This window comes from Homalodisca vitripennis, chromosome 3 (genome assembly GCF_021130785.1).
Source record: "Homalodisca vitripennis isolate AUS2020 chromosome 3, UT_GWSS_2.1, whole genome shotgun sequence".
Classification (NCBI taxonomy): Eukaryota; Metazoa; Arthropoda; class Insecta; order Hemiptera; family Cicadellidae; genus Homalodisca; species Homalodisca vitripennis.
The window spans coordinates 207,854,713-207,881,525 of record NC_060209.1 but is presented as its reverse complement, the minus strand read 5'-3'; the positions used below and the strand labels follow the sequence as shown (position 1 = coordinate 207,881,525).

Genomic DNA, 26,813 nt, shown 5'->3' with positions numbered 1-26,813 from the left:
AAATATTTTTAAGCATTTAAAACACATCGACAGTTAGTTTCAGAGCATATAATAACTTAAATTAAAAGAAACGAAATGATATATGATATTTATTTTGTACTGAAACAATTATAGTAGAGGTTTTTAAAGTTCTAGAATCGTTATTACCTAACAATTTTTATTAGGCTAGAACTACGCATAGATATACGCTATTAGACAAAATCCACTACAAACATCTGTCAATGCAGTACTGACAACCAACTTCTTTAAACTTTACAGGAAGGTGGCTTAGGCCTTTCTCCATGTACAAGAACATGAGCAAACTCGTGACCCCCAACGCTAACTTAGAGTTTGCAGAGTTTCACGTGTACAAGCTGATCGCCATCTTGTTTGTTATCTCTGGCCATCGGCAGATGTACGCCATCGGTCAGACTCCGTTGTATAACGTCGACTGGGTTAGAAGAGGTACTTTTTTACTTTTTGTTATATTATTTACTCTAATATGTTATTACTCCACATTATATGGTTATCTTTATGTTAGAATCATTAATGGTGAACTAAAACCCTTTTTTGAAATAAAATTAATTTTCAAAAAAGGGTTTAGTTCAACATTAATTATTCTATTTACTCTATGTTTATGTATAATTGCTTTATAATAATAAAATTGTGTATTAATTTTAATTTAATGGGCTATACTAACCTGATCGCTGTTTGCAAACACAACGATAACTGTGGTGTAGCCGATGTTCACTGTTTGACTACCGACGACACAATGGGTAATACTGACCTGACCGCTGTTTGCAAACACAACGATAACTGTAGTGTAGGCAATGTTAACTATTTGACTACCGACGACACAATGGGTAATACTGACCTGACCACTGTTTGCAAACACTACGATAACTACAGTGTAGGCGATGTTAACTATTTGACTATCGACGACACAATGGGTAATACTGACCTGACCGCTGTTTGCAAGCACTACGATAACTACAGTGTAGGCAATGTTAACTATTTGACTATCGACGACACAATGGGTAATACTGACCTGACCACTGTTTGCAAAACACTACGATAACTACAGTGTAGGCAATGTTAACTATTTGACTATCGACGACACAATGGGTAATACTGACCTGACCGCTGTTTGCAAGCACTACGATAACTACAGTGTAGGCAATGTTAACTCTTTGACTGCAGAGCGACACAATGGTTTATGTTGGTGACAACTCACAAAGCTACTTTAACCTTTGTTACTACATGTGTTTAAAGTTACCAGTTCAAAAGTCGTGCATTAGAAATATTTATATGAAAATTTTGGATCCTTCCCTTTTAAAATTTTCAAACTAAATTCTGGACTAATAGCAATAAACATATTTCCTTATTTTGAAAATCAATTAATGAATGGAAAACAAAGCTTGATACTTTCTATCCAATCTATCGCAATGAGTAGGTAATTCTACAAATAGTTCAGGAATGAAACATTATTTTCATCTACAGGTTTAAGTCTCTTTACATAGCTCAAATTAACTGATAAACTTCAGTAATAAAACTTTTGTTTTAATTATAACACATCACCATATTCGTTATACTCTCTATATCAATTCTGAGGTGGTCAACCTGCGCTAATGGCCATTATTTAATTCACAAAACAAAATCAATTTATTGCTACCCGTACTTAATGATCATAACCTTCGAACCTTTTAATTAATTCTTTGTTTGTAGTTTGTTTTGAACACAAAAATTCATATTTTCAAACTAACAGAAGAAAAAATGATATGTAAAACTTATTGATACAAAAATAACGATTACCTAATGAAATTAAAATAAAATAATACTTAGTACTATGAGCGAGTATCATTGAAACAAAACATATTACATTTTTCAAATAAAATACAGGACATTTAAATACAATTTACTTCTTAATTCTACTTCTTCTTAATTATTGGCGAGAAACTTTAGGACCTCAGAAGGCTAAGCCTGTTTAGAAGGTTCTATTTTTAACCTTAAATATTACGTTACTGAAGTTTACCACGCTCGTAAATAACATAAATACCCTTATCACTTAACATCATTATACCATTTATATTAAATAAACATTGGGGAAATTAAAATAAAATTTCAGATATTATCTGTTTTATGTATCTGAATATTTCCAAATGTATTCCCTTGCTTATACAATTTCGATATACTTCTATTTATTTTTTATTTTTTCACATAATTTTTTAGTAATTTTTTAAGCGGCCCCTCATTGCTCCTAGTTAGTATATGAAAAAACAATTATTTTGTAAGTCACACCTACGGAACATATAAGTAAATTGAGAAAAAATTTAAAGCATATATGTTGGTTTTCTGAAAATTACTAAATTTATGTCGCAAATGCTAGAAAAAGAACACTTTCCTTGTTTAGCTTCGGAATAATGGTCATATTGGAGGCAATATGAGGAATCCGTGCTGAAGAAACGGAACAGGGGAAAGTGTAAAGTTTGGAATTTTCAGATAACCATAAAGTGCCTCAGAGTTGCTAGGGAACCTCCCCAGGGGTACAAAGATTCTATTACTACGTCATGCGGAGCAATGTAGATGCAATAAATTGCAGTAATCGAAGTAATTGTTTAGGTTTCTAGTTAAAATGTATGATAATAGACTGTCAATATTGCTATTTCTTTGCATGACCGAAAACCTGAGATATGGTACGGAAAGTGTGTCTAGTTCAGATTCAACTTCATATTTTTAGTTCAAGTTAATTAGTCATCCTGTTTCATTAGGAAGGGACCTGCAGTACGCAAGTCAGGTCAAGATTTATTGCCTTGATTCATAGATTTTAATAAAACACGTATAATTGAAATGTTCTTCCATAAAGTATGATAGTCTGTGAATATTTTCATCTGGATTCCCAATTAAATGATTAAAAACATGTATTAAAATTAATGCAAATTTTAGAATAAATGCTTAAGTTGAAAATATAAAAATTATGTTTATGCCTAGTTCAAATTTTATGCCACCTTAATAATTGCGTAGTATTAGATTTCAAAAACTTTTGTTTTATTACATAAAACAATTATTTTTTACTTCATTATTATTATTTATAATTATTAAACTATTATTATTACTTTTATAGTTTCCAGTTTATAGACGTAGATGTACTTTATTATCTTTATAGCTCAATTAGAAATTTTATTTTATTGTTATTTAAGACAAAATAAACATTATAACTTAGCGTCTTGAAATAGTATTTGGATATTTGGTATACGTAACTGTCATGTATTTGCAGTTTATAATATGCAGGCTTTTTCAACACTTTTATCTTTTGTAGCGCCACCTGGTGGCGAGTTACATCAATGGGCATACCATATAAACCTTCTCTTTAAAAAAATATAAATATACACACAAAACTGGCATAATGATCGGTCAAATAATTTCGAAATATCAATGTCATATATCTAAACATTCATGTATTAAAAACCATGTATTAAAATTAATGGAAATTTTAAAATAAATGCTTAAGTTGAAAATATAAAAGTTATTTTAATGCCTAGTTCGTATTTTATGCCACTATAACAATTGCGTATTATTATATTTCAAAAATTTTTGTTTTATTATATAAAACAGATTATTTTTTTACTTCATTATTATTTATGACTATTAAGCTGTTATTATTATTTATTCATTTTTTTAATGCAACGAAAGTTCGACAGAACGAATTGGACTGTTTCAATTCCAATATTATACACAAAAAAAACAACTGAAGGAGATAAATTGAGATAAATGGGTAAATACAGACTGTAATCGTTCAGATAACGACAGACTATTTAATCGCTTGCTGCAGTCATGACTGATAACGAGGAACACATCTGACAAGATTAAAACAGATTACCAGTATTTGCCAACAATTCGTGTTACAAAAAAACGAAGTTTCGATATCTTCTATCTTTCCAATTATTTCATTGTCAAATAAAATATGACATGGAATATGAAAAAAGTAAAGAGATACCAAAATTTGGGGTTTTAAAACACAAAAAATCAAAGTTCAACACGTAAATATTGTACAAAGTTATATATTTTGTATTTTAATCAACTATACTCGTACATTCGTTTAGACGTACACAAGCATTCGTGATTTTGACTTGCTGTTGTCAATTTTGAAATTCGCGTGTTATAATCGCCTTGTTACGGAATCCTTTAGGATTAGACAATTTAAGATGAGAGTATATGTACGAGTATGAGAGGATATTTGTATATAAATGACATTGATACTCAGAAACTATTTGACCGATAACTATGACAGTTTGTGTGTATATTTATATTTTTTCTAAAGAGAAGGTTTATATGGTATGCCCATTGATGTAACTCGCTACCACGTGGCGCTACAAAAGATAAAAGTGTTGAAAACGCCTGCATATTTGAGTGGAATAAACTGCAAATACGAGACTGTTACAAAATACAAAATATCCAAATAGTATTTCAAGACGCTAAGTTATAATGTATATTTGTCTTAAATAACAATAAAATAAATTTCTAGTTGAACTATAAAGATAATAAAGTGCATGTACGTCTATAAACTGGAAACTATAAAGTAATAATAATAGCTTAATGATCATAAATAATAATGAAGTAAAAAATAATTATTTTATGTAATAAAACAAAAGTTTTTTGAAATCTAATACTAGGCCTACGCAATTATTAAGGTGGCATAAAATTTGAACTAGGCATAAACATAATTTTTATATTTTCAACTTAAGCATTTATTCTAAAATTTGCATTAATTTTAATACATGTTTTTAATCATTTAATTGGGAATCCAGATGAAAATATTCACAGACTATCATACTTTATGGAAGAACATTTCAATTATACGTGTTTTAATTAAAATCTATGAATCAAGGCAATAAATCTTGACCTGACTTGCGTACTGCAGGTCCCTTCCTAATGAAACAGGATGACTAATTAACTTGAACTAAAAATATGAAGTTGAATCTGAACTAGACACACTTTCCGTACCATATCTCAGGTTTTCGGTCATGCAAAGAAATAGCAATATCGACAGTCTATTTTCATACATTTCGAAACATTTAAACTAGAAACCTAAACAATTACTTCGATTACTGCAATTTATTGCATCTACATTGCTCCGCATGACGTAGTAATAGAACCTTTGTACCCCTAGGGAGGTTCCCTAGCAACTCTGAGGCACTTTATGGTTATCTGAAAATTCCAAACTTTACACTTTCCCCTGTTCCGTTTCTTCAGCACGGATTCCTCATATTGCCTCCAATATGACCTTTATTCCGAAGCTAAACAAGGAAAGTGTTCTTTTCTAGCATTTGAGACATAATTTTAGTAATTTTCAGAAAACCAACATCCCTGCATTAAATTGTGTCTTGATTTATTCATATGTTCCGTACGTGTCTCCCAAAATAATTGTTTTTTTTCATATACTAACCAAAATAATTGTCTTTTGACTATCTAATGGCTATAAACATACAATTCTGACAGATTTTCTTGATCGTGCCAATAAGGCAAACTCTAAATCGGCGTTGGAAATATAATTCATCAGAACCAGAAGAGCTCATACACGGGCAAAGCTTACGAAAAACGTGCGAAGCTGCGGGAAACAGCGAGTACAATATATATTTTAAAATGTCGTGTGCGTCTTCCTCTTATATCTGACATATAGACACTCAAATGAATGTTGCGTGTATACCAACATTTGAGTGAACATACAGGTATATACATCAGAATGTACTGAACAATATGTATTTGACCAAATGTTGTTCTGTATATATTATATGGTATACAGTAGTCCGATGTTTTTGCCCATATTGTCTTGTATTCATCGCAATAAGTGTAGACCATATTTTCGTGAATTGTATATATGACAACACATGTACTCATATTTTGTATATTGTACATAGACTAATGTAGACCATATTATAATATATTTTATATATCACAGTACGTCCAGACCGTGTTTGTGTGACCAACAGATATCTTTTATACATGTAGAACATCTTAGTGAAAATAGACACTGTCTTGTATACATGTAGAACATCTTAGTGAAAATATACACTGTCTTGTATACAAGTAGAACATCTTAGTGAAAATAGACACTGTCTTGTATACATGTAGAACATCTTAGTGAAAATAGACACTGTCTTGTATACATGTAGAACATCTTAGTGAAAATAGACACGGTCTTGTATACATGTAGAACGTCTTAGTGAAAATAGACACTGTCTTGTATACATGTAGAACATCTTAGTGAAAATAGACACGGTCTTGTATACATGTAGAACATCTTAGTGAAAATAGACACTGTCTTGTATACATGTAGAAAATCTTAGTGAAAATAGACACGGTCTTGTATACATGTAGAACATCTTAGTGAAAATAGACACGGTCTTGTATACATGTAGAACATCTTAGTGAAAATAGACACTGTCTTGTATAGATGTAGAACATCTTAGTGAAAATAGACACTGCCTTGTATACATGTAGAACATCTTAGTAAAAATAGACACTGTCTTGCATACATATAGTTCCATAATCTAAGTACGTATAACCAGGTAATGTCTTGTGTAATATATTCGAGCTAAGATATATTTGTTTAAGATGTAGAACATCTTAGTGAAAATAGACACTCTCTTGCATACATATAGTTCCATAATCTAAGTACGTATAACCAGGTAATGTCTTGTGTAATATATTCGAGCTAAGATATATTTGTTTAAGATGTAGAACATCTTAGTGAAAATAGACCTGTCTTGTATACATGTAGAACATCTTAGTGAAAATAGACACTGTCTTGTATACATGTAGAACATCTTAGTGAAAATAGACACGGTCCTGTATACATGTAGAACATCTTAGTGAAAATAGACCTGTCTTGTATACATGTAGAACATCTTAGTGAAAATAGACACTGTCTTGTATACATGTAGAACATCTTAGTGAAAATAGACACTGTCTTGCATACATATAGTTCCATAATCTAAGTACGTATAACCAGGTAATGTCTTGTGTAATTTACCGAGCTAAGATATATTTGTTTAAGATTAGAACATCTTAGTGAAAGTAGACCTGTCTTGTATACATGTAGAACATCTTAGTGAAAATAGACCTGTCTTGTATACATGTAGAACATCTTAGTGAAAATAGACACTGTCTTGTATACATGTAGAACATCTTAGTGAAAATAGACACTGTCTTGTATACATGTAGAACATCTTAGTGAAAATAGACACTGTCTTGTATACATGTAGAACATCTTAGTGAAAATAGGCACTGTCTACGTATACATACAGTTCCGTAATCTAAGTACGTATAACCAGGTAATGTCTTGTGTAATTTACAGAGCTAAGATATATTTGTGTAACCAGACCCTGCGCTCGTCTACGACACAGTTTGTGTAGATCTTGTTTGTGTAACTAGATGTTGTCTTGTGTACGCCCAGATGGCGGTGTTTGTGATATCGTCACAACTTGTGATTACAGCCACTTGTGTAACGCTATAGCTTACTATTGGTTTACTTTGTTCTGTGTTTAATTTATGTTTTTTTCCAATTAAGAAAAAGATTAGGTTTTTGGTCTAAATCCGAGGTTGGCAGTTGAAAACCGAAGAATAGGAAATTTTGGGAATACTTTCTTTGGACTACTTTTACATGCTGAAATCACCTATTTACTTAAACTAAATGAGGGACTTTTGTAAACTAAATTACCAAATGTAATAATAGCCTATTTAATAATATAACACATACTGTAGTACATTCTTTTAGAAATTCAAAATATAATATAAAATTATAATTAATTTAAAATATAAAATAGCTCCTATCGTACTTATTATCCAGTTTTTTGGTCAAGAGATCGTAGATTAGTTGAAATTGCGAGTGACTCTAATTGCAGGTTTGCACTTGTAGGGGATCTTTTGATTCGAAATAATTATATTTCTGATGTCAATTTTGATTTCTTATCCTGATAAACAATATATAAAACCCATGTATAACTTTGCAATGAGTTTAAATTCAATACGTAACACAAAAATTAGTCTTAATATTCAACTGCTACGTAGAATATTTGCAAATTTCGACAAAGGCATAAAATGAAAAGGAGAAATTAAGGTTGATCTTATATTGAGATCGTTTCGTTGCCTATATTTTAAATTTTACTGATGTGCGATTCTGGATTCCTTAAATTTATTAAATTTAAATTAAGTTCAAGGTTTGGTTCTATACGATGAATTCTTTTCAATGAAGCGATTTTCGAAATGTTGAATCACGTGTTCCCCTTGTTTAGTATATGCATTTGATTAATATTTATACACGTAATTATTATCTCGTGCCTCATCATTGAAAAACGGACGTGATTTCCTCTCGATGACTTTCTGTAGTAATAATTGAATTTAGGTGTATTGCTTTGTGGTTTAACTTGCTAGGGTTTTGGGTACACATCAACAATTATTTTACTAATAAAAATCCAGAATAAACTAATTCTTTTGAATTTATCACTGGGATCTAATTTAAAAGTTGATAACTAAGCCCACTATATCTGGTGTAATTGAGTTCAAAAACTTTCGTATTTATAATATATATTTAAAGGAATTTGTAATAAAATGATAAATAACATTTCATAATCTATTGTTTCAGTTAAATTCGTACTTCATCGACGTGGTGATCCTGAACGGAGGTATCGTAGTTGACACGTTTTTCGTCCTCAGCGGATTTCTCACCTGCCATTATATCCTGCAAGAGCTCGACAAATACAAGCGGTTCAATTTCCTAGTCGTTTTCCTCAACAGATGGATCAGGCAAGTTTACTGTACAAATTCAACCGTCGCAGTTTCTTTTGTTTGCTCTGTGATCGTGTTGACTCGCACATTCGATACTGATTATGTTGATCATAAGCTTTCAAAGATGATATCAGCTAACTGAATCTCACGAGGAGGGTTTATATGGTTATTGTGAGATCTCTGTAGCCACAATCACTGATCGTTGTGATTAGTGCATCTGGTACTGACAATGTTGACTGGATGATTTCAAGCTTAAAACATACAACCAGAGTGGGGAGATCGGAGAGATCTTATTGATTTAGTATGTATCATACGTGTCGTTTGATAGCAAGCTTTCAAAGATGATATTAGATAACTGAATATCACGAAGATAGTTTATATGAGTATTTTTATATCTCTATAGCGATAAGCCTGATCGTTGTGATTAGTGTATCTGGTACTGACAATGTTGACTGGAATGATTTCAAGCTTAAAACATACAACCAGAGTGGGGAGATCGGAGAGATCTTATTGATTTATTATGTATCATACGGATGTCGTTTGATAGCAAGCTTTCAAATATGATATTAGATAACCGTATATCACGAGGAGAGTTTATATGAGTATTTTTATATCTCTATAACGATAAGCCTGATCGTTGTGATTAGTGTATCTGGTAATGACAATGTTGACTGGATGATTTCAAGCTTAAAACATACAACCAGAGTGGGGGAGATCGGAGACATCTTATCGATTTATTATGTATCATACGGATTACGTTTGATAGCAAGCTTTCAAAGATGATATTAGATAACCGTATCTCACGAGGAGAGTTTATATGAGTATTTTTATATCTCTATAACGATAAGCCGGGTTGTTGTGATTAGTGCATCTGGTACTGACAATGTTGACTGAATGATTTCAAGTATAAAACTTACAACCAGACTGAGGAGATCAGGGAGATCGTATTGACTTAGTACTTATCATACGTTTGATTGCAAGTTTTCAAAGATGATATCAGCTAACTGAATCTCACGAAGATAGTTTATATGATTATTTTGATATCTCTGTAGCGATAAGCCTGATCGTTGTGATTAGTGCATCTGGTACTGACAATGTTAACTGGATGATTTCAAGCTTAAAACTTACAACCAGAGTGGGGAGATCGGAGAGATCTTATCGATTTATTATGTATCATACGAATGACGTTTGATTGCAAGCTTTCAAAGATGATATCAGCTAACCGAATCTCACGAAGATAGTTTATATGAGTATTTTTATATCTCTATAGCGATAAGCCGGGTTGTTGTGATTAGTGCATCTGGTACTGACAATGTTGACTGAATGATTTCAAGCTTAAAACTTACAACCAGAGTGGGGAGATCGGAGAGATATTATCGATTTATTATGTATCATACGGATTACGTTTGATATCAAGCTTTCAAAGATGATATTAGATAACCGTGAATCTCACGAAGGAGAGTTTATATAAGTATTTTTTATATCTCTATAGCGATAAGCCTGATCGTTGTGATTAGTGTATCTGGTACTGACAATGTTGACTGGATGATTTCAAGCTTAAAACTTACAACCAGAGTGGGGAGATCGGAGACATCTTATCGATTTATTATGTATCATACGGATTACGTTTGATAGCAAGCTTTCAAAGATGATATTAGCTAACTGAATCTCACGAGGAGAGTTTATATGAGTATTTTTATATCTCTATAGCGATAAGCCGGGTTGTTGTGATTAGTGCATCTGGTACTGACAATGTTGACTGAATGATTTCAAGTATAAAACTTACAACCAGAGTGAGGAGATCAGGTAGATCGTATTGACTTAGTACTTATCATACGTTTGATTGCAAGCTTTCAAAGATGATATCAGCTAACTGAATCTCACGAAGATAGTTTATATGATTATTTTGATATCTCTGTAGCGATAAGCCTGATCGTTGTGATTAGTGTATCTGGTACTGATAATGTTGACTGGATGATTTCAAGTATAAAACTTACAACCAGACTGAGGAGATCAGGGAGATCGTATTGACTTAGTACGTATCATACGGATGACGTTTGATTGCAAGCTTTCAAAGATAATATTTGCCAACTGGATTTCTAGACGAGGGTTTCTGTAGTTTACTTTACATAGATCTGTTCCAGATTATCCAGGGAATGTACTGATAATTGAATATTATTCCGGTAATTTTAATTTTAATATTTTAAGATCATTATTAGGGTGAATTGCGTTATAGTTTACAAAATATACTTTATTTAAGCTCTATTTATTGATTGTTCAAAACTTTCATTGTGTTTTTGGTTAATTACAGGATATTTTTTAGTTTATTATTATATATTTATAGTATTGTTAGTAACTGGCAGGAATTTTAATGAAATGTTTAATGAACATGTACAAGCTTTGAAAAAATTACATGTCTAAAAAAATCAAATTTTACTGAACACCTACACAATTGTTGAAAAAGAAAATGGAAAGTTTAGATATCGAAATGAAAGGAAAAAAACTTAAAAACGAAAGAACAATTGCATATATATATATATATATATATATATATATATATATATATATATATATATATATCTAAATTATAATAAAGATCCTCATAACATTTTAAATAGGAATCGGAAAAATGAGACAAACCCAATAAAAAAGATTAAGATATTAAATACTGATTACTAATTAAAATTACAACTGTGTCATATACATTTCATATCTGTTTAAATGGTCCACATGTTTATATTTAGTTGTTTATTATTTACTTAGAGGTTAATGTACACAGTTGATGGTTGAATACCGAAACACGTGTATGGTGATAAAAACATTAAGAAAGGGTTTTACTTGATTTTTCATTATACTGATATAAAGATAAACTAGGGAGTCCAGAAAAATAAATGGCCAGAGTGTTTAAAACAATTATATAAGGAATTTATAACATGGTATAGTTAGCCAAATTATTATGTAGCCAAAGTTTAATTATCGCAACAATAATAAAATTCCTTTTTACGGTTACTGAAAGTTGAATCAACTAGGTTACCAACTTAAGAAACAAAATATCCAATTAGATGTAAAATATATGAGGATACACACAACGTAGCTATGGTAGAGAGAGTCCATGCATTTCGAATGTAAATCTTTATCTCAATTTTACCTCCCTCTAACTGCAGATACGCCTCAACACTTTTCACCTTCTCTTTCAGCATTTCTATTACTACGTAATATTGCTCAGATAATATTATACATCGAAATCTAAGATTGAAGCAAAGAGAAAGGGAAGAGGATATATATTGTGCTGCTTTAAACCTTGCAACAAGCCACGTTTTGTTAGCGTCTTAGAGTAGCGACAACGTCGTGAATATTGATCCACCTCTACACTTTTCATCTTCTCTTCCAACATAAAATCTGATTATATAAATAGCTCTTAAAATTGTATACATCAAACTATAAGACTGATGCAAAGAGAAAGGGGAGGAGGACATATATTGATCTGTTTTAACAGTTCGCAATAAGCCACGTTTTGTTAATGTCTTAGAGTAGCGCCATACTGTGAATATTCAACCACCTCAAACTTCTCAACTTCTCTTTCAACATAAAATCTGATTACGTAAAACTGCTCGTAAAATTGTATACATCAAACTCTAAGATTGAAGCAAAGAGAAAGAGAAGGAGGACAAATATTTTGCAGCTTTGAAAGCCTACATCACGCCACGTTTTGTTAGCGTCTTAGAGTAGCGACAACATCGTGTATATACACCTCAACTCTTCTCACATGCTATTTCTACATAAAGTCTGATTACGTAAAACTTCTCGTAAAATGTTATACATCAAACTCTAAGATTGAAGCAAAGAGAAAGAGAAGGAGGACAAATATTTTGCAGCTTTGAAAGCCTACATCACGCCACGTTTTGTTAGCGTCTTAGAGTAGCGACAACATCGTGTATATTAATCCACCTCAACACTTCTCACATGCTATTTCTACATAAAGTCTGATTACGTAAAACTTCTCGTAAAATGTTATACATCAAACTCTAAGATTGAAGCAAAGACAAAGGGGAGGAAGACAATATTGTACTGCTTGGAAAGCCTGGGGAGAGGGGGTGAACTAGTCACGTTTTGATAGCGTCTTAAAGTAGCGACAACATCGTGAATATTGATCCACCTCTACACTTTTCATCTTCTCTTCCAACATAAAATCTGATTACGTAAAACTACTCGTAAAATGTTATACATCAAACTGTAAGATTGAAGCAAAGAAAAGGGGAGGAGGACACTTATTGTGCTGCTTTGACAGCCTCCAACATGCCACGTTTTGTTAGCGTCTTAGAGTAGCGACAACGTTACATCAACACTTTTCACCTTCTCTTTCAACATAAAATCTGATTACATAAATAGGTCGTAAAATTGTATACAATAAACTCTAAGAGTGAAGAAAGAGAAAGGGGAGGAGGACATATATTGTCCCGCTTTTACAGCCATCAACAAGCCACGTTTTGGTGATGTCTTAGAGTAGCGAAAACATAGTGAATGTTGATCCTCAACACTTCTCACATTCTCTTTCAATATAAAATCTTATTACGTAAAACTGCTTGTAAAATGTTATTGAAGTCTAAGAGTGAAGTAAAGTGACATGGGGAGGAGGACATATATTGTGCTGCTTTGACAATCTACAAGCTACGTTTTAGTATTGAATTACAGTAGCGACAACATCGTAAATATTGATCTACCTCAGCAATCTTCTCATTCATTACAAAACATTCATCAATATAATAATAGATTGTAGTTTAATTATTAGTATTTTGTTGACTCTTAGATTAAAATGGTTCTTTTTTATTGTGTCTTATCAAAAATTAATTAAACAAATTTCACATATTTCAGCCACCTTAATTTTAGACGGCCTCTAAATAAATTAAGACAATGTTAATAATATAATAAATGCGAAAATATGGAGAATGTTATTTTTTGATCAGATATTTGTATTCTTTAAACTCATTTACACATAATTTATCTGGCAGATTTAGACAAAATGTTAGCATTTTCATTTTTTAGATATGATAATTATAGGCACGCGTAATTAACATATATAGTGCTGCAAATATTTGTAATAGTAGTATTACAGTAGATGAATTTTACTTTCACTGGGAGCAGTAACGAATTCAAACCGTCTGGATATTGGAAATTAGTATTCATTGCCGTTGTGGGGCGGCATAATTATAGTGGAACATAAACGTGGAAAATAGGCACTGATATGATTCAACTAACCATTTCCATTGTGATTGCCATTTAAGGAAACAAAAAATCGTATTTTCTTCGTGGTCATTGCAAATCAAATAAAAAGCTATGCCCAGTTACTATAATTAATAATGCCATCCGATATTATTGCATAGTTTCAGTCCAAAATTTTAAAGAGTTCAATTATTTGTAATATGAGAACATGCAATATCATGACAATTTCCAGAGAGACGTAAACGGTTTGGCTGTGCGCCAGAGGCAGGTTGGGTAACATTACACCTACACCAGACCTATAAAGATAGATTGTAAGTCAAGATATTTCTTATTGCTGAAATTGTTATTGGGTTGTAAATCACAGATTTTATGAAAAAATGACATTTAACCAGAGACATATTTTCTAAAATAGCCATATTTTTAGAATTATGATACACTATGTAAATAGGGTTAAGTAATATACTGAAGAATACATTTTTAAGTTACACGTATTTATTAAATCTTGTGGCATCTAAATATGATATTTGCTAGTATATAAATCAATCTTCATACCTGCTTAGAGGGAGTTATCGTTCATAGCTTGTCATTTTGTTAAAATAGAAATTTAATGTTAATGTACAGTGTAGAAGAGTAAGTCTCGGTCAAGTGCAGAAACCTGTGCAGGAACAATTGGTGGACAAACATTCTCTTTATCACAAATGATATACAGGTGTTAATGTCAGTAATGTGACAGGATAGCTCCAGTGTACATGGCCGTAGTGGGATTCTACAGCTACGTGTTCCCTCACCTGGGGGACGGGCCTCTGTGGACAGAGCGACTGACGCAGGAGGTGGACCGGTGCAAGCACAACTGGTGGACAAACCTTCTGTTTATCAACAATTATGTCAATAGTGACAACCAGGTGATTAATAAATCAAGTTTTCTTAGTTAATTTTCGTTTGTTTTTGATTGATAAAGTATCTAATTAATTTCTATAATATATTATAATAAGCTTATTTATTATTTAATTAGTTTAGTTTTATGGAAAATAATTAGTAATTAATTATTTTCACAATAAGTAAGATATTTTGCAATGTGATATACAATATAAATTCAGCTTCTTCTATCAATGATTTTGTAGTAATTTTATTTAATTTAAACAATTTTTTTGACTTCTTTCACATTATGAAATCATTTCTGAATTACTACACAAATTAGTTCTGTTATACTATGAAGCAATTCGTGCCACATATATGGCATTGTGTGCACATTAGACCATAATTATACGTTTTGTTCGGGTGAAGAAAAGGGTGGTAACTTACTTCAAGAAGACAGTACGTCAAGTTTCTGAAGAAGTGAAAAAGACTTCTAATACACAGCAATGAATCGCTGTAATGGATTCCAGTCACGTTCCGTTACATATAAAGCTAAAGAATTGCGGTGTTGGCGAGAGGAAATAAAACACTAACTTCGATAAAGAGATCGGAGTGACCCATTACAAAACTTTGCACGATACAGAAGCTCCAGAGACATAATGTCAGGTCGGCAGCAGCGGACATTACCTCTCCAATATAGACTCGGCACAAGTTCTGCAGAAAATCAACCAATGTGGAAAATGCATCTAATACGAATCGCTTTCACAGATCGCTGTCAATTTTCTATTGCGTATAAATCTCTAGAATCTGGGTACATTAGACTCGGCACAAGTTCTGCAGAGAATCAACCAATATGGAACATGCATCTAATACGAATCGCTTTCACAGATCGCTGTCAGTTTTCTATTACGTATAAATCTCTAGAATCTGGGTACATTAGACTAGGAACAAGTTCTGCAGAGAATCAACCAATATGGAACATGCATCTAATACGAATCGCTTTCACAGATCGCTGTCAGTTTTCTATTACGAATAAAGCTCTAGAATCTGGGTACATTATACTCGGCACAAGTTCTGCAGAAAATCAACCAATATGGAACATGCATCTAATACGAATAGCTTTCACAGATCGCTGTCAGTTTTCTATTACGAAAAATGTTCTAGAATCTGGGTACATTAGACTCGGCACAAGTTCTGCAGTAAATCAACCAATATGGAACATGCATCTAATACGAATCGCTTTCACAGATCGCAGTCAGTTTTCTATTAGTATTAATTATTAAAATATAGGTACAATAGACTCGCAACAAGTTCTGCAGAGAATCAACCAATATGGAACATGCATCTAATACGAATCGCTGTCAGTTTTCTATTACGTATTAATTATTAAAATATAGGTACAATAGACTCGCAACAAGTTCTGCAGAAAATCAACCAATATTGAACATGCATCTAATACGAATCGCTTCCACAGATCGCTGTCAGTTTTCTATTACGAATAAAGCTCTAGAATCTGGGTACATTAGACTCGGCACAAGTTCTGCAGAAAATCAACCAATATGGAACATGCATCTAATACGAATCGCTTTCACAGATCGCTGTCAGTTTTCTATTAAGTATGAAGCTGAAAAATCTTTGTAAAATAGACTCGGCGCAAGTTTCTGCTTTTACTCAACCAATATTGAACGTGCATCTAATATGAATCTCTCTCTCTCTCTCTCTCTCAGATCGCAGTCACGTTCATATAATGTACGAGGCTTGAACATATGGAAAGAATGGATTTGGCACAAGTTGCCAATGATCCAGCTTATATAGTACGTGCCTTATCTTATTTTTCCTATTCTTTTATTAATAATTTCCTTTTTTGTACCGATAGTTGTATTAGTGCAGCTTGGCTATTATCAGCAGATACAGTCTTTGGCATAATATTACAAGTGTAACTGTTAATTCTCATAGAAGTCTTTTAAAACATCTGAATATTTATATCGGAGCTGTGAGTACCAGAACATCCACACTGATTAAGAGTACCTATTGCCCCTGTGTAGCGTTGTTAAAGCTACATTGATTTATTTTTTTTAATTAAAACTTAAATTAAATAAAAATTTTGGGATCGAAATATTGGGACTTAATTTTAGATTAGATTGTGAAATGTCAGGGTAAAATCGAACATGTAATCCTTTGGCAAGTTAGCACTGGTAGTTTTAAATTGTTAGGAAGGCAGGTTGACTGCCTTGAATTGATTAGAACTTGTCTTATTGTGAGTATTGTTCTCCTGGTTTGATACAGCTGGACCAATGAGAGAGCTCCACGGATGTCTTGGAAAGGGAAGTATTTAAGCGCCCGCTCATAATTTTCGCCCTTCTTTTGGTTATTTTCGTGAGTAAAGTTAATTGCAGTGCGCCGTATTTCTTAAATTTTTTTCCGCGAGTGATTTTGAGGTAAGCACCAAATTTATTGTACGTTTTATTGAAAAAGTCATCTTGATCTGATATTAAAATTAATTTCGTTGTCTTTTTTTATAGGAAAAAATTAAATTCATAGAAACTACAGAGCAATCTGAATAACTTATTCTCGAAGAAACAATAGAGCATAATAGAATCATACAAGTTACATTTGGTTCATGCTTGCAAGAGAAGTGAATTAAAATTGAACTTTGTTAATAACTTTAATTGAGATTTGAAAACGTAGTAATTTATTAATATTTAACTGGAACTGTTTATTGTGAATTATTAATTGAAAATTAATTGAACTTTATAATTGTTAGAGAGAGAGTTGTAATCTGAATTGCAGAGACTTGAAAGTTAAGGTTCAAATAGTGTAAAGAGAAGTTGAAATTTTATTTTGTATTTTGAGTGAACTTAGAAGTGAACATTTTTATTTTAATTATTTCCAAGTGGTATTTCATTTTATTTTAAAACTTTTATTATTTTATTTTAGAAGAGAGCTGTGATTTTTAGTTTGATAATTTGATTAATATTTTTATTTCTTGCCAAAGGAATTTTTAAATTTACTAAAAGGTTTGTCAATTCTTTGTGGAAAATGGAGTGATAAAAATTCTGAAACGTTGAACTTATTAATTTGCCAGTTAAAAATAAATCCATTGTTTTCATTTAGAACTGTGATTTTTATTTTAGATAAACCAGATAATATTTAATAGTTAACAATTTTAGTAATACATTGTACTTAATATTCATTAGGATCTTTACTAATCAAAAAAATTTACTAATATTAATTTATATATTAATACTCTGGAATATTAAGATCAACAATCCAAGTCGTTATACCCTGAAATTCTATTGAGTTCTTAAATTTCTCTTGTAATCCATCTTTGACCGAGCATAAGCTTTGCTCTATCAAAAAACGAATAGGCCACTTCTTCTTTGACACATTTTTATGGTTAGAGCTGTCTATTTGTTTTGCAAGTATCGAAGACCGTAGGACTCACATGCCTTTAAAACATGCCGTGTGTAAGTTATAATAGAAAAATCTCTTTTGAGGAACCGTTTCTGTCACTTTTGCACTCTTTTGACGATAGCCAAAACTCCTTACACACATCTGGGAAAAAGATTTAGAAGGGTTCGGATTATGAGTGACACCTTTTTTTTGTTTCTTCGCCATTGTTTACTTTTCTTACTCATGTTACTAATAAACTATTCCTCATCAAATAAGGATGACTTACCCTCAGTTAATTATTTATTTTAATTCTTAATTATTAGCCATAATTACTTTTACCTCACACTCTTTCTCTACATCTACTTCACGCTGTGGCAATAAAGTCTATTTAATTCGGTTCACAATTCGTGTGAATTTTAGCCAAAGCGCGTTCAATATTGTTTGAGTTAGTGGAGGAATTGTGTCGTGATTATTCCATCCACGATCTTTCCATGTTTAATAGATTATAGAAACGTGACCGTGAATTGTGAGAGAAAATATATCGTTTCTGCATCAAGTGTTTATGTTCTACTTAAAACTATGACAACAAAGTTTATTCAATTCGGTTCACAATTCTTGTGAGTTTAGTCGAAGCACGTTCAATATTGTTTGAGTTAGTGGAGGAATTGTGTCGTGACTATTCCATCCACGATCTTTCCATGTTTAATAGATTATAGAAACGTGACCGTGAACTGTGAGAGAAAATATATCGTTTCTGCCTCAAGTGTTTATGTTCTACTTAAAACTATGACAACAAAGTTTATTCAATTCGGTTCACAATTCGTGTGAGTTTTAGTCGAAGCACGTTCAATATTGTTTGAGTTAGTGGATGAATTGTGTCGTGACCATTCCGTCCACGATCGTACCATATTTTATAGATTATAGAAACGTGACCGTGAATTTTGAGAGAAAATATATCAGTTCTGCCTCCAGTATTTATGTGCAAGAGCATTTCAGATTATAAAATCCTAAACATAAAATAAAAATAAGCAGTTGTTGAAAATAAAAACATTATTTCTGCTCTAAACATGATTTTATAGATTTTTAGTATGAAGTTTCATCTCTCCTAATCCTTATTTAATAAAAACTCACATATCACTAAATTTATCATAGTTTACGTCTAAATACTACTTATAGTGCTATTTATTTAAGAAACGTCATCTATTCATTATGATGATAACATTTTATACAGTAATAAATAGTATCATAATTTTAATCTTTTATTGAGAAAGAGTTTTAAACTATGGAATATATACTGCCAGATTTCAGGTGGTAGTAAAAATAAAGGGTTTAAAAGTAGTAGGATTTATTTATTTTATATTATATTTGAATGTTATTCATTCAAACACGCCGCTGCTGTTCATTCATTGTCAGTCTGCTGCTGTCGTCCTATATTGGTTTAAAATGTACGATCATTCGCGCTGCAATTTACACTGGTAAAACGTGTTGTTCTGCACCACATAAACATAACTGTCATTGACAGAAATTAAAAAAACCTTTGATAAAATTTATGTATACTGTACAACTGTGATCTACAGCATCTATCTATCAACTATCAGAGTCTATACAAAGACCACAGATCAAAGAATTTTCATACCTTCCAGTAAAAAAACCTTCCACAAATAATAAAGTTGTCTGTACCGTAATGCTCTTGAATAGGATTGCTACACAAAGCTTTAGTTATCTTCGAGTAATCTATACAACTTTGCTTCTTTTCATAACGTATAGTAGTTCGTGAATAATTGAAAATAATATATTTTAAGTCCCAAATAAAACAATTTATCACTGTCTATAGTTTTAAACGGAATAAATAGTGGAGGATGATTTGAGACGCCCTTAATTACTATTTTACACCTTTCTTAATTATATCTTTACCGAAACACGGCAAAATCATTGTTAAGTAAGTAAATATTTTACAATGGCATAGTTTACATTTTCGACCACTATCTTCGATCTATAAAACTGGAATTGACGTCATCATATGGAATTATATAGCTAAAATAGTTTCTTGATATAATGTTTGTTGATAAAGATGTAAGATATTAGGGTTGTGGAAACTTTCCATCGTTATATGTTAAAAATATATATAGTACGTTTCGAGGGTTCAAATCCATTCTCTTTCTCAGTTGTCAAAATTCTCATAAAGTTGAGTATACACATAAAATTAATAAAAAAGGTTTATGCTCAACTTTACGTCCTTGTATACTTGATACTTGAGGAAGAAGACAAATCTAAACTCTCAAAACGTAGGGTCATGTATTTTTGTAACATATAACAGTATAATGGTATTTAACCGCAATGTTTTCATCCATTTAAGATATATGATTTGAACCAGTTATATGCTGAACACCGAGCTGCAAAACGTTACAGAAATATTGGAAATTTAAAAAACTACGAAAAAACTCGACAATGAATAACTAACTGCCTATGAATTTACTAGCAGTAACCCTTAGCTTTGCACGACAATTTTCCATCTTCCGGCTGTGTTTTAATATTCAATAAAATAACATTGAACAGTTGCCTATCACTATTTTGCCATTATTTATAATAAATAAAATCTCTTAAAACTACTGTTTTTAGAACATTTGTGGGTGGAACTTTGGATTTAAAATATGAGTATGTTTTATTGTTGTATATAAGCAATGTGCATTCCCAATTCTGTCTACATCTGTTCCCTAGGTTTTGTGTGACTGTACGTCAAACATCTAAACATTCACCGAATTTTGAATTTATACCGTAATTAATAGTATAAGAAATATTCTGAGTGTATATTTCAAACATGGTATCACTTTAATTACATGTAATTATTATATGGTAATATATGTAACATCACAATCATATTAGAAAAAGTTCCGAGATGGCAGATCCAAGGAGTCAGTCAGTCTGTTATATACTGATGTCACAATAAAGTTTATCAGCTCCAAAACGCTGGGCTAAGGATCATTATCTATATGTGAAGACATATAGATAAAAGTAATGGGGTACTGAGAGGCTCAATTCAGCCGACCGTTTTTGTTATCGCGCCATGTAATGTCCGATTTTCGGCCGATAACCTTAATATATGCTTCTTCCCGCACATTTCGCACATTATGAGATTATCTCTATGGAGACAGAGTTCGTCCATATATGAGCTAAAACTTAATCTCATTTAACTGTTATTTAAAATTGTTACTTGTACAATTAAACAAGCTATGTTGTGTCTATCATAGGTATGCATTTTTTTACAGAAGTTCAAAAGTAAAATTATCATAAAAAATGTGTTCGTATTAAAGTAAATTAAATTAAAGTAAAAATATCTTATTTCACCACGCAAAGTTAGGGTTAAGAAGCCCTCTCTAATACTTAACCTGGAGACCAATGGCTTAAAGGTGACTTACGAACCACCACCAATGCCGGGCAGGCGGGCTGCTTGCAAGGACAGGATCGCTCAGCAGTCACCCATTCTAGCAGCAGCCACGGGAGACGTTGCTTGATCCGGTTATCTTGCGATAACCGTTGTACCCACTCATTTGTACCCGTTGAAATTATGCATGATCTTAATTTCAGGCTTCATCTTATAACAGGAAAATTTAAACAGATATTTGGATTTCTATGTTACTGAGAATATTAAATGTGAAATACAATTCTTATAGAGGGAATTTACACTGTATAAGCACACAAAATGATGTTTCTTGTAATCGATGGAGATACTTCTCCTAAAAAAAGACATTGATCATCAGCCGAGCCAGCTTTGGTGGAGGTCAGATTGGTAGGGTATCAAAAGGATTAAAAAAATGAAATGGAGTATTTTTTCTTTAAACATACAAAACCAAAAGGCAAATTAAATCAGCATCAGTTAAATGTATACAAATCCTTATAGGGCGGCTTTTAGACTTTTATCTAGTTGTGTGACGATGTAGTTAGTTCAACAAAAATAAGCGGGAGCCATATTTTCCATTGTATCTGGAAGTAAACACCTTAACGGTTCAGCATATTTTTGTGTTCAAAGTTTGTTTTAAAATTTTTTACATTAGAAGTGGTAACAATGATACAGAATTATTACGTCACCACTATTGTGCGAGAGTTAGATCAGAAAATATGGTTAGAAAACCAAAAGTGTTAAAAAGTATTTGAAAAAGATCAATGGTTTTTTTCTTTAGAAAAACTTTTGAAATGTGTTACCAAAACGCATTAACAAAGCAAATCATTTGAAATATTTAAAATTTTTACAAAAAGTTTGTGACTTGAACACGAATACATAATGTAATTATCAAATACGAGTTATCTTGCAATAAACGAAAAATACTTGCAAATTTTTGAAAGCACTATTTAGGTTTTAAGTGTTTTTGCTTATAATTTATTTCAGTAATATAAAATAGCGTGAAATGAATTTTGACCCCAAAAATAGTAATATTTGTTTTTAATTATTTAATTTTAGATCCATTAAGAATTCGTCTTGCTATTTATTATTGTCATATGTTTGTATTTATTATTGTTATTTCGGATCCAATTACAATTTTTAAATTGTTTGTGGTCTTCTATGTGTATTTATGTAATTTCATTAATGATTTATGTTGTTAGTATAGCTTTCGTCATAATTTATTCTAATTATAGTACTGTTTATATAAAAAAATGTAAGACCACAAAAGTCACGATATTTGTGTGAAATTTTTATAAGGTGGATTCTGATATTTTAAATATTTGTTCTGTATTCATAGCCTTCATAGCTGGTTAAGGAAGGCTAATATATTTTCCATAATTGCAAATTGTAAAAAATTGTACGATTTTTAAATGGAAATAAATGATTATTTAAGTTTCAAGTGTATCAAGCTAGAAAATATATAATCTGCGAAAAAATTCTCGTTTCATATATTTATTCACTTTGATTCCTTGACAATTGAGTGCATTACTATGTTTTAGACACGATCCCAAACCATGGTGGAGCAACCAAGTTTATACATATAATAACGTCGCTTAGAAAACGGTTCAATAAGAGGAAAGTGAACTGGAGCGAAACTCAACTTTCACATAGAAACGGTAATGTGTTAAAAACATACTCATAACCTAAAACCACTCACAGCTACCAGTACGCGTTATTATCTAAATATATTTTTTTACAAATATTTACGATGTATCCATGTTGCAGTGTATGGTACAGTACTCGTTCTTCATGGTGGGGTCCGTGTTGGTGTACACGCCTAGACTCTCCTGTGGATTGTAGCCTCCATCGCTACCCAGTCATAACTACATGAGGTCAATGTTGGCCTGGTAACAGTTATTGTTATACGGTGTATCCATGTTGCAGTGTATGGTACAGTCGTGGTACCTAGTATAATAACTATTGTGGATTGTATCCATCGTTATCATAACTTACCAGATACTACGGCACCGTCCTCCACTATGAGGTCAATGTTGGCCTGGTAACAGTTATTGTTATACATCCATGTTGCAGTGTATGGTACAGTCGTGGTACCTAGCGTGTGATATGCAGTTCTTCATGTGTACGTGTTGTGGAGGTATATATATATCGCTACCCCAGCCATCATATTACCAGATACTACATCCTCCACTATATGAGGTCAATGTTGCCCTGGTATTATTGTTATACGGTATCCATGTTGCAGTGTATGGTACAGTCGTACCTAGCGTGTGATATGCAGTTCTTCATATCCATCAGACTCATTGTAGCCTCCATCGCTACCCCAGCCATCATAACTTACCAGAACAGATACTACGGCACCGTCCTCCATATATGAGGTCAATGTTGCCCTGATAACAGTTATTGTTATACGGTGTATCCATGTTTCAGTGTATGGTACAGTCGTGGTACCTAGCGTGTGATGTGCAGTTCTTCATGGTGGGGTCCGTGTTGGTGTACGTGTAGGTGGCCACGCCTGGGTCAGACTCTCCTGTGGACCACCCTTGTAGCCTCCATCGCTACCCCAGCCATCATAACTTACCAGAACAGATACTTACGGCACCGTCCTCCACTATATGAGGTCAATGTTGCCCTGGTACAACAGTTATTGTACGATGTATCCATGTTGCAGTGTATGGTACAGTCGTGGTACCTAGCGTGTGATATGCAGTTCTTCATGGTGGGCCGTGCTGGTGTACGTGTTGTGGAGGTGGCCACGCCTGGGTCAGACTCTCCTGTGGACCACCCTTGTAGCCTCCATCGCTACCCCAGCCATCATAACTTACCACAACAGATACTACGGCACCGTCCTCCACTATATGAGGTCAATGTTGCCCTGATAACAGTTATTGTTATACGGTGTATCCATGTTTCAGTGTATCGTACAGTCGTGGTACCTAGCGTGTGATATGCAGTTCTTCATGGTGGGGTCCGTGCTTGGTGTACGTGTTGTGGAGGTGGCCACGCCTGGGTCAGACTCTCCTGTGGACCACCTTGTAGCCTCCATCGCTACCCCAGCCATCATTAACTTACCAGAACAGATACTACGGCACCGTCCTCCACTATATGAGTTCAATGTTGCCCTAGTAATAATAACTGTTATACAATGTTTTCATGTTGCAGTGTATGGTACAGTCGTGGTACCTAGCGTGTGATATGCAGTTCTTCATGGTGGGCTCCGTGCTGGTGTACGTGTTGTGGAGGTGGCCACGCCTGGGTCAGACTCTGCTGTGGACCACCCTTGTAGCCTCCATCGCTACCCCAGCCATCATAACTTACCAGAACAGATACTACGGCACCGTCCTCCACTACATGAGGTCAGTGTTGCCCTGGTAACCATAATTAACAATAACAATAAAAACGGAAGATATTGAGCAGTTTAGATTTAGAGCTATCGTTCAGCGTAATCATAGTTTTACTTATACATGAAAAAAATTCTTGCCACTATTGTAATATATATAATGTATTATGCCACTATTGTAATATCGTATATTTTAGTAACCATTACCACCAGTAATGACAATTGAATTTCTCTTAATCTTTCCATACAGTTTAAAATAGCGCTGGGTCTGTTTGTCCACGTATTGACCATTAATAACTTAGAAACACATAAAGTGAAATATGTTGTTATCGTGACTTGAATTAATTTATCACGTACAAAATCACCTAGTTATTGGATATGATTTGAGTACAGTAAAATATGAAGAGAAACTGATCAAGATTAATCGACTTTTCTGTAACAACTGTACATTTACAGTTGCTAGATCTCAACCAGAAACTTCAGATTACTATGCACCGACATCGGACTCAGTGTCATATAGAAATGAAGCTTCGTGCAAACTTTCAAGTGTACACGTTATTCCGTGTTCAAGACATCGTGCGGACAGTCAGACCGACAGACATAAATGAAAATCTAGAGATAGGCTTCTCTTACGCTCAGCCAGTAATGAGTTTCTCATGTTTATTTTTTAGATCATCTCAAATAAAGTATTGCCAAAGGTTCAGGTCTGGATCATTCAACAGGTCCGAAAATAGAGAACCATTTGTAATTTAAATGAACATCTAAATAAATAGTTACTCAATTTGTTATTGATATGAGGTGGTATATCGACTTTGTTTATCCTTGGGTTCATCGGATCGTTATCAACTGCTGTAAGCAATATATTATTCAGGATTGGAATAATAAGTCAACGTATCAAGGATGTATCATGGAAGGACGGAGATAATATTCTGTTGTAAGAATCCATTATGGAGGTGTGAAAGTAATATTATATTATCAAGGAAGCACCATGAAGGTTTAGTGATAATACCCTATTATCACTATCACTCATCCAGAATTGAATGAAATACCGAGAACTGAACTTTCATGGACAAATGGGATTTCCTGTTATGGACAATGGGCAGGAGTGTTATTCAGCTAGTTTTACAATCAAACTACAGAAGTCTAACCTATTTGATCCAAATCCAGGAAAAATATTGAACAATTCAAAAAAATATTTGAAATACTAATAATTCTGTTTCTTTGAAAGAACAGGACTCTAGACTAGTCCAAGGAAGAAAAAAACAGCGATTAAGATCACATTTACATTTTGTAGTACTTTTGGACGCTGCCGTTTTCTGAATCCACAGTTGGTTACATAATGGCCTTGAATAATGCTGTTAAAAACTTACTGATGTGGATATCATATTTCACACGTAGATGCAGACAAAGAGGAATATCTTCTAGTTATTACTTTAAGCCATAAGAAAAAAATACCAATCACAAAAGGATTTCACTTTTAACTCTCAAAGAATTCAAAAGTTAAATTAAATATACTGTAGTGTGTTTATGAAAATACATCTTAACAATACAAGATCAAAGGAACAATAGCATCAGCAAGAATCTCAGCTATACTTTTTGTATACACTAATTAAGGACAATATACGTTTATCCTCACACAAGTTATATCATTTCCCTACAATTTGACGAATTTGAGTACAGGTAATAATAATTTACAGTTATTGAAATAAAAAATTATGTGTTTTAAATATGCGAAAGACATAGCTTTTGATAGGTTGTAACTTTAAGACGGTAAATATTAATTACAGCAAGAATTAAACAAGTCTTAAAATGTGGTTTTAGTCCTAAAAACATTACAAAGTACCT

General features: G+C 32.7%; 1 protein-coding gene across 1 annotated transcript in view; it reads left to right on the top strand.

Annotated features, from left to right (window-relative positions):
• The first annotated feature begins 281 nt into the window (after positions 1-281).
• LOC124358585 (nose resistant to fluoxetine protein 6-like) overlaps positions 282-26,813 on the top strand; it is a 34,988-nt gene continuing 8,456 nt past the window's right edge. The window contains exons 1-4 of the mRNA XM_046810888.1: positions 282-434; positions 8,621-8,781; positions 14,717-14,885; positions 24,791-24,984. Coding sequence (XP_046666844.1) covers positions 282-434; positions 8,621-8,781; positions 14,717-14,885; positions 24,791-24,984 — 677 coding nt within the window. The remainder of the gene's footprint in view (positions 435-8,620; positions 8,782-14,716; positions 14,886-24,790; positions 24,985-26,813) is intronic.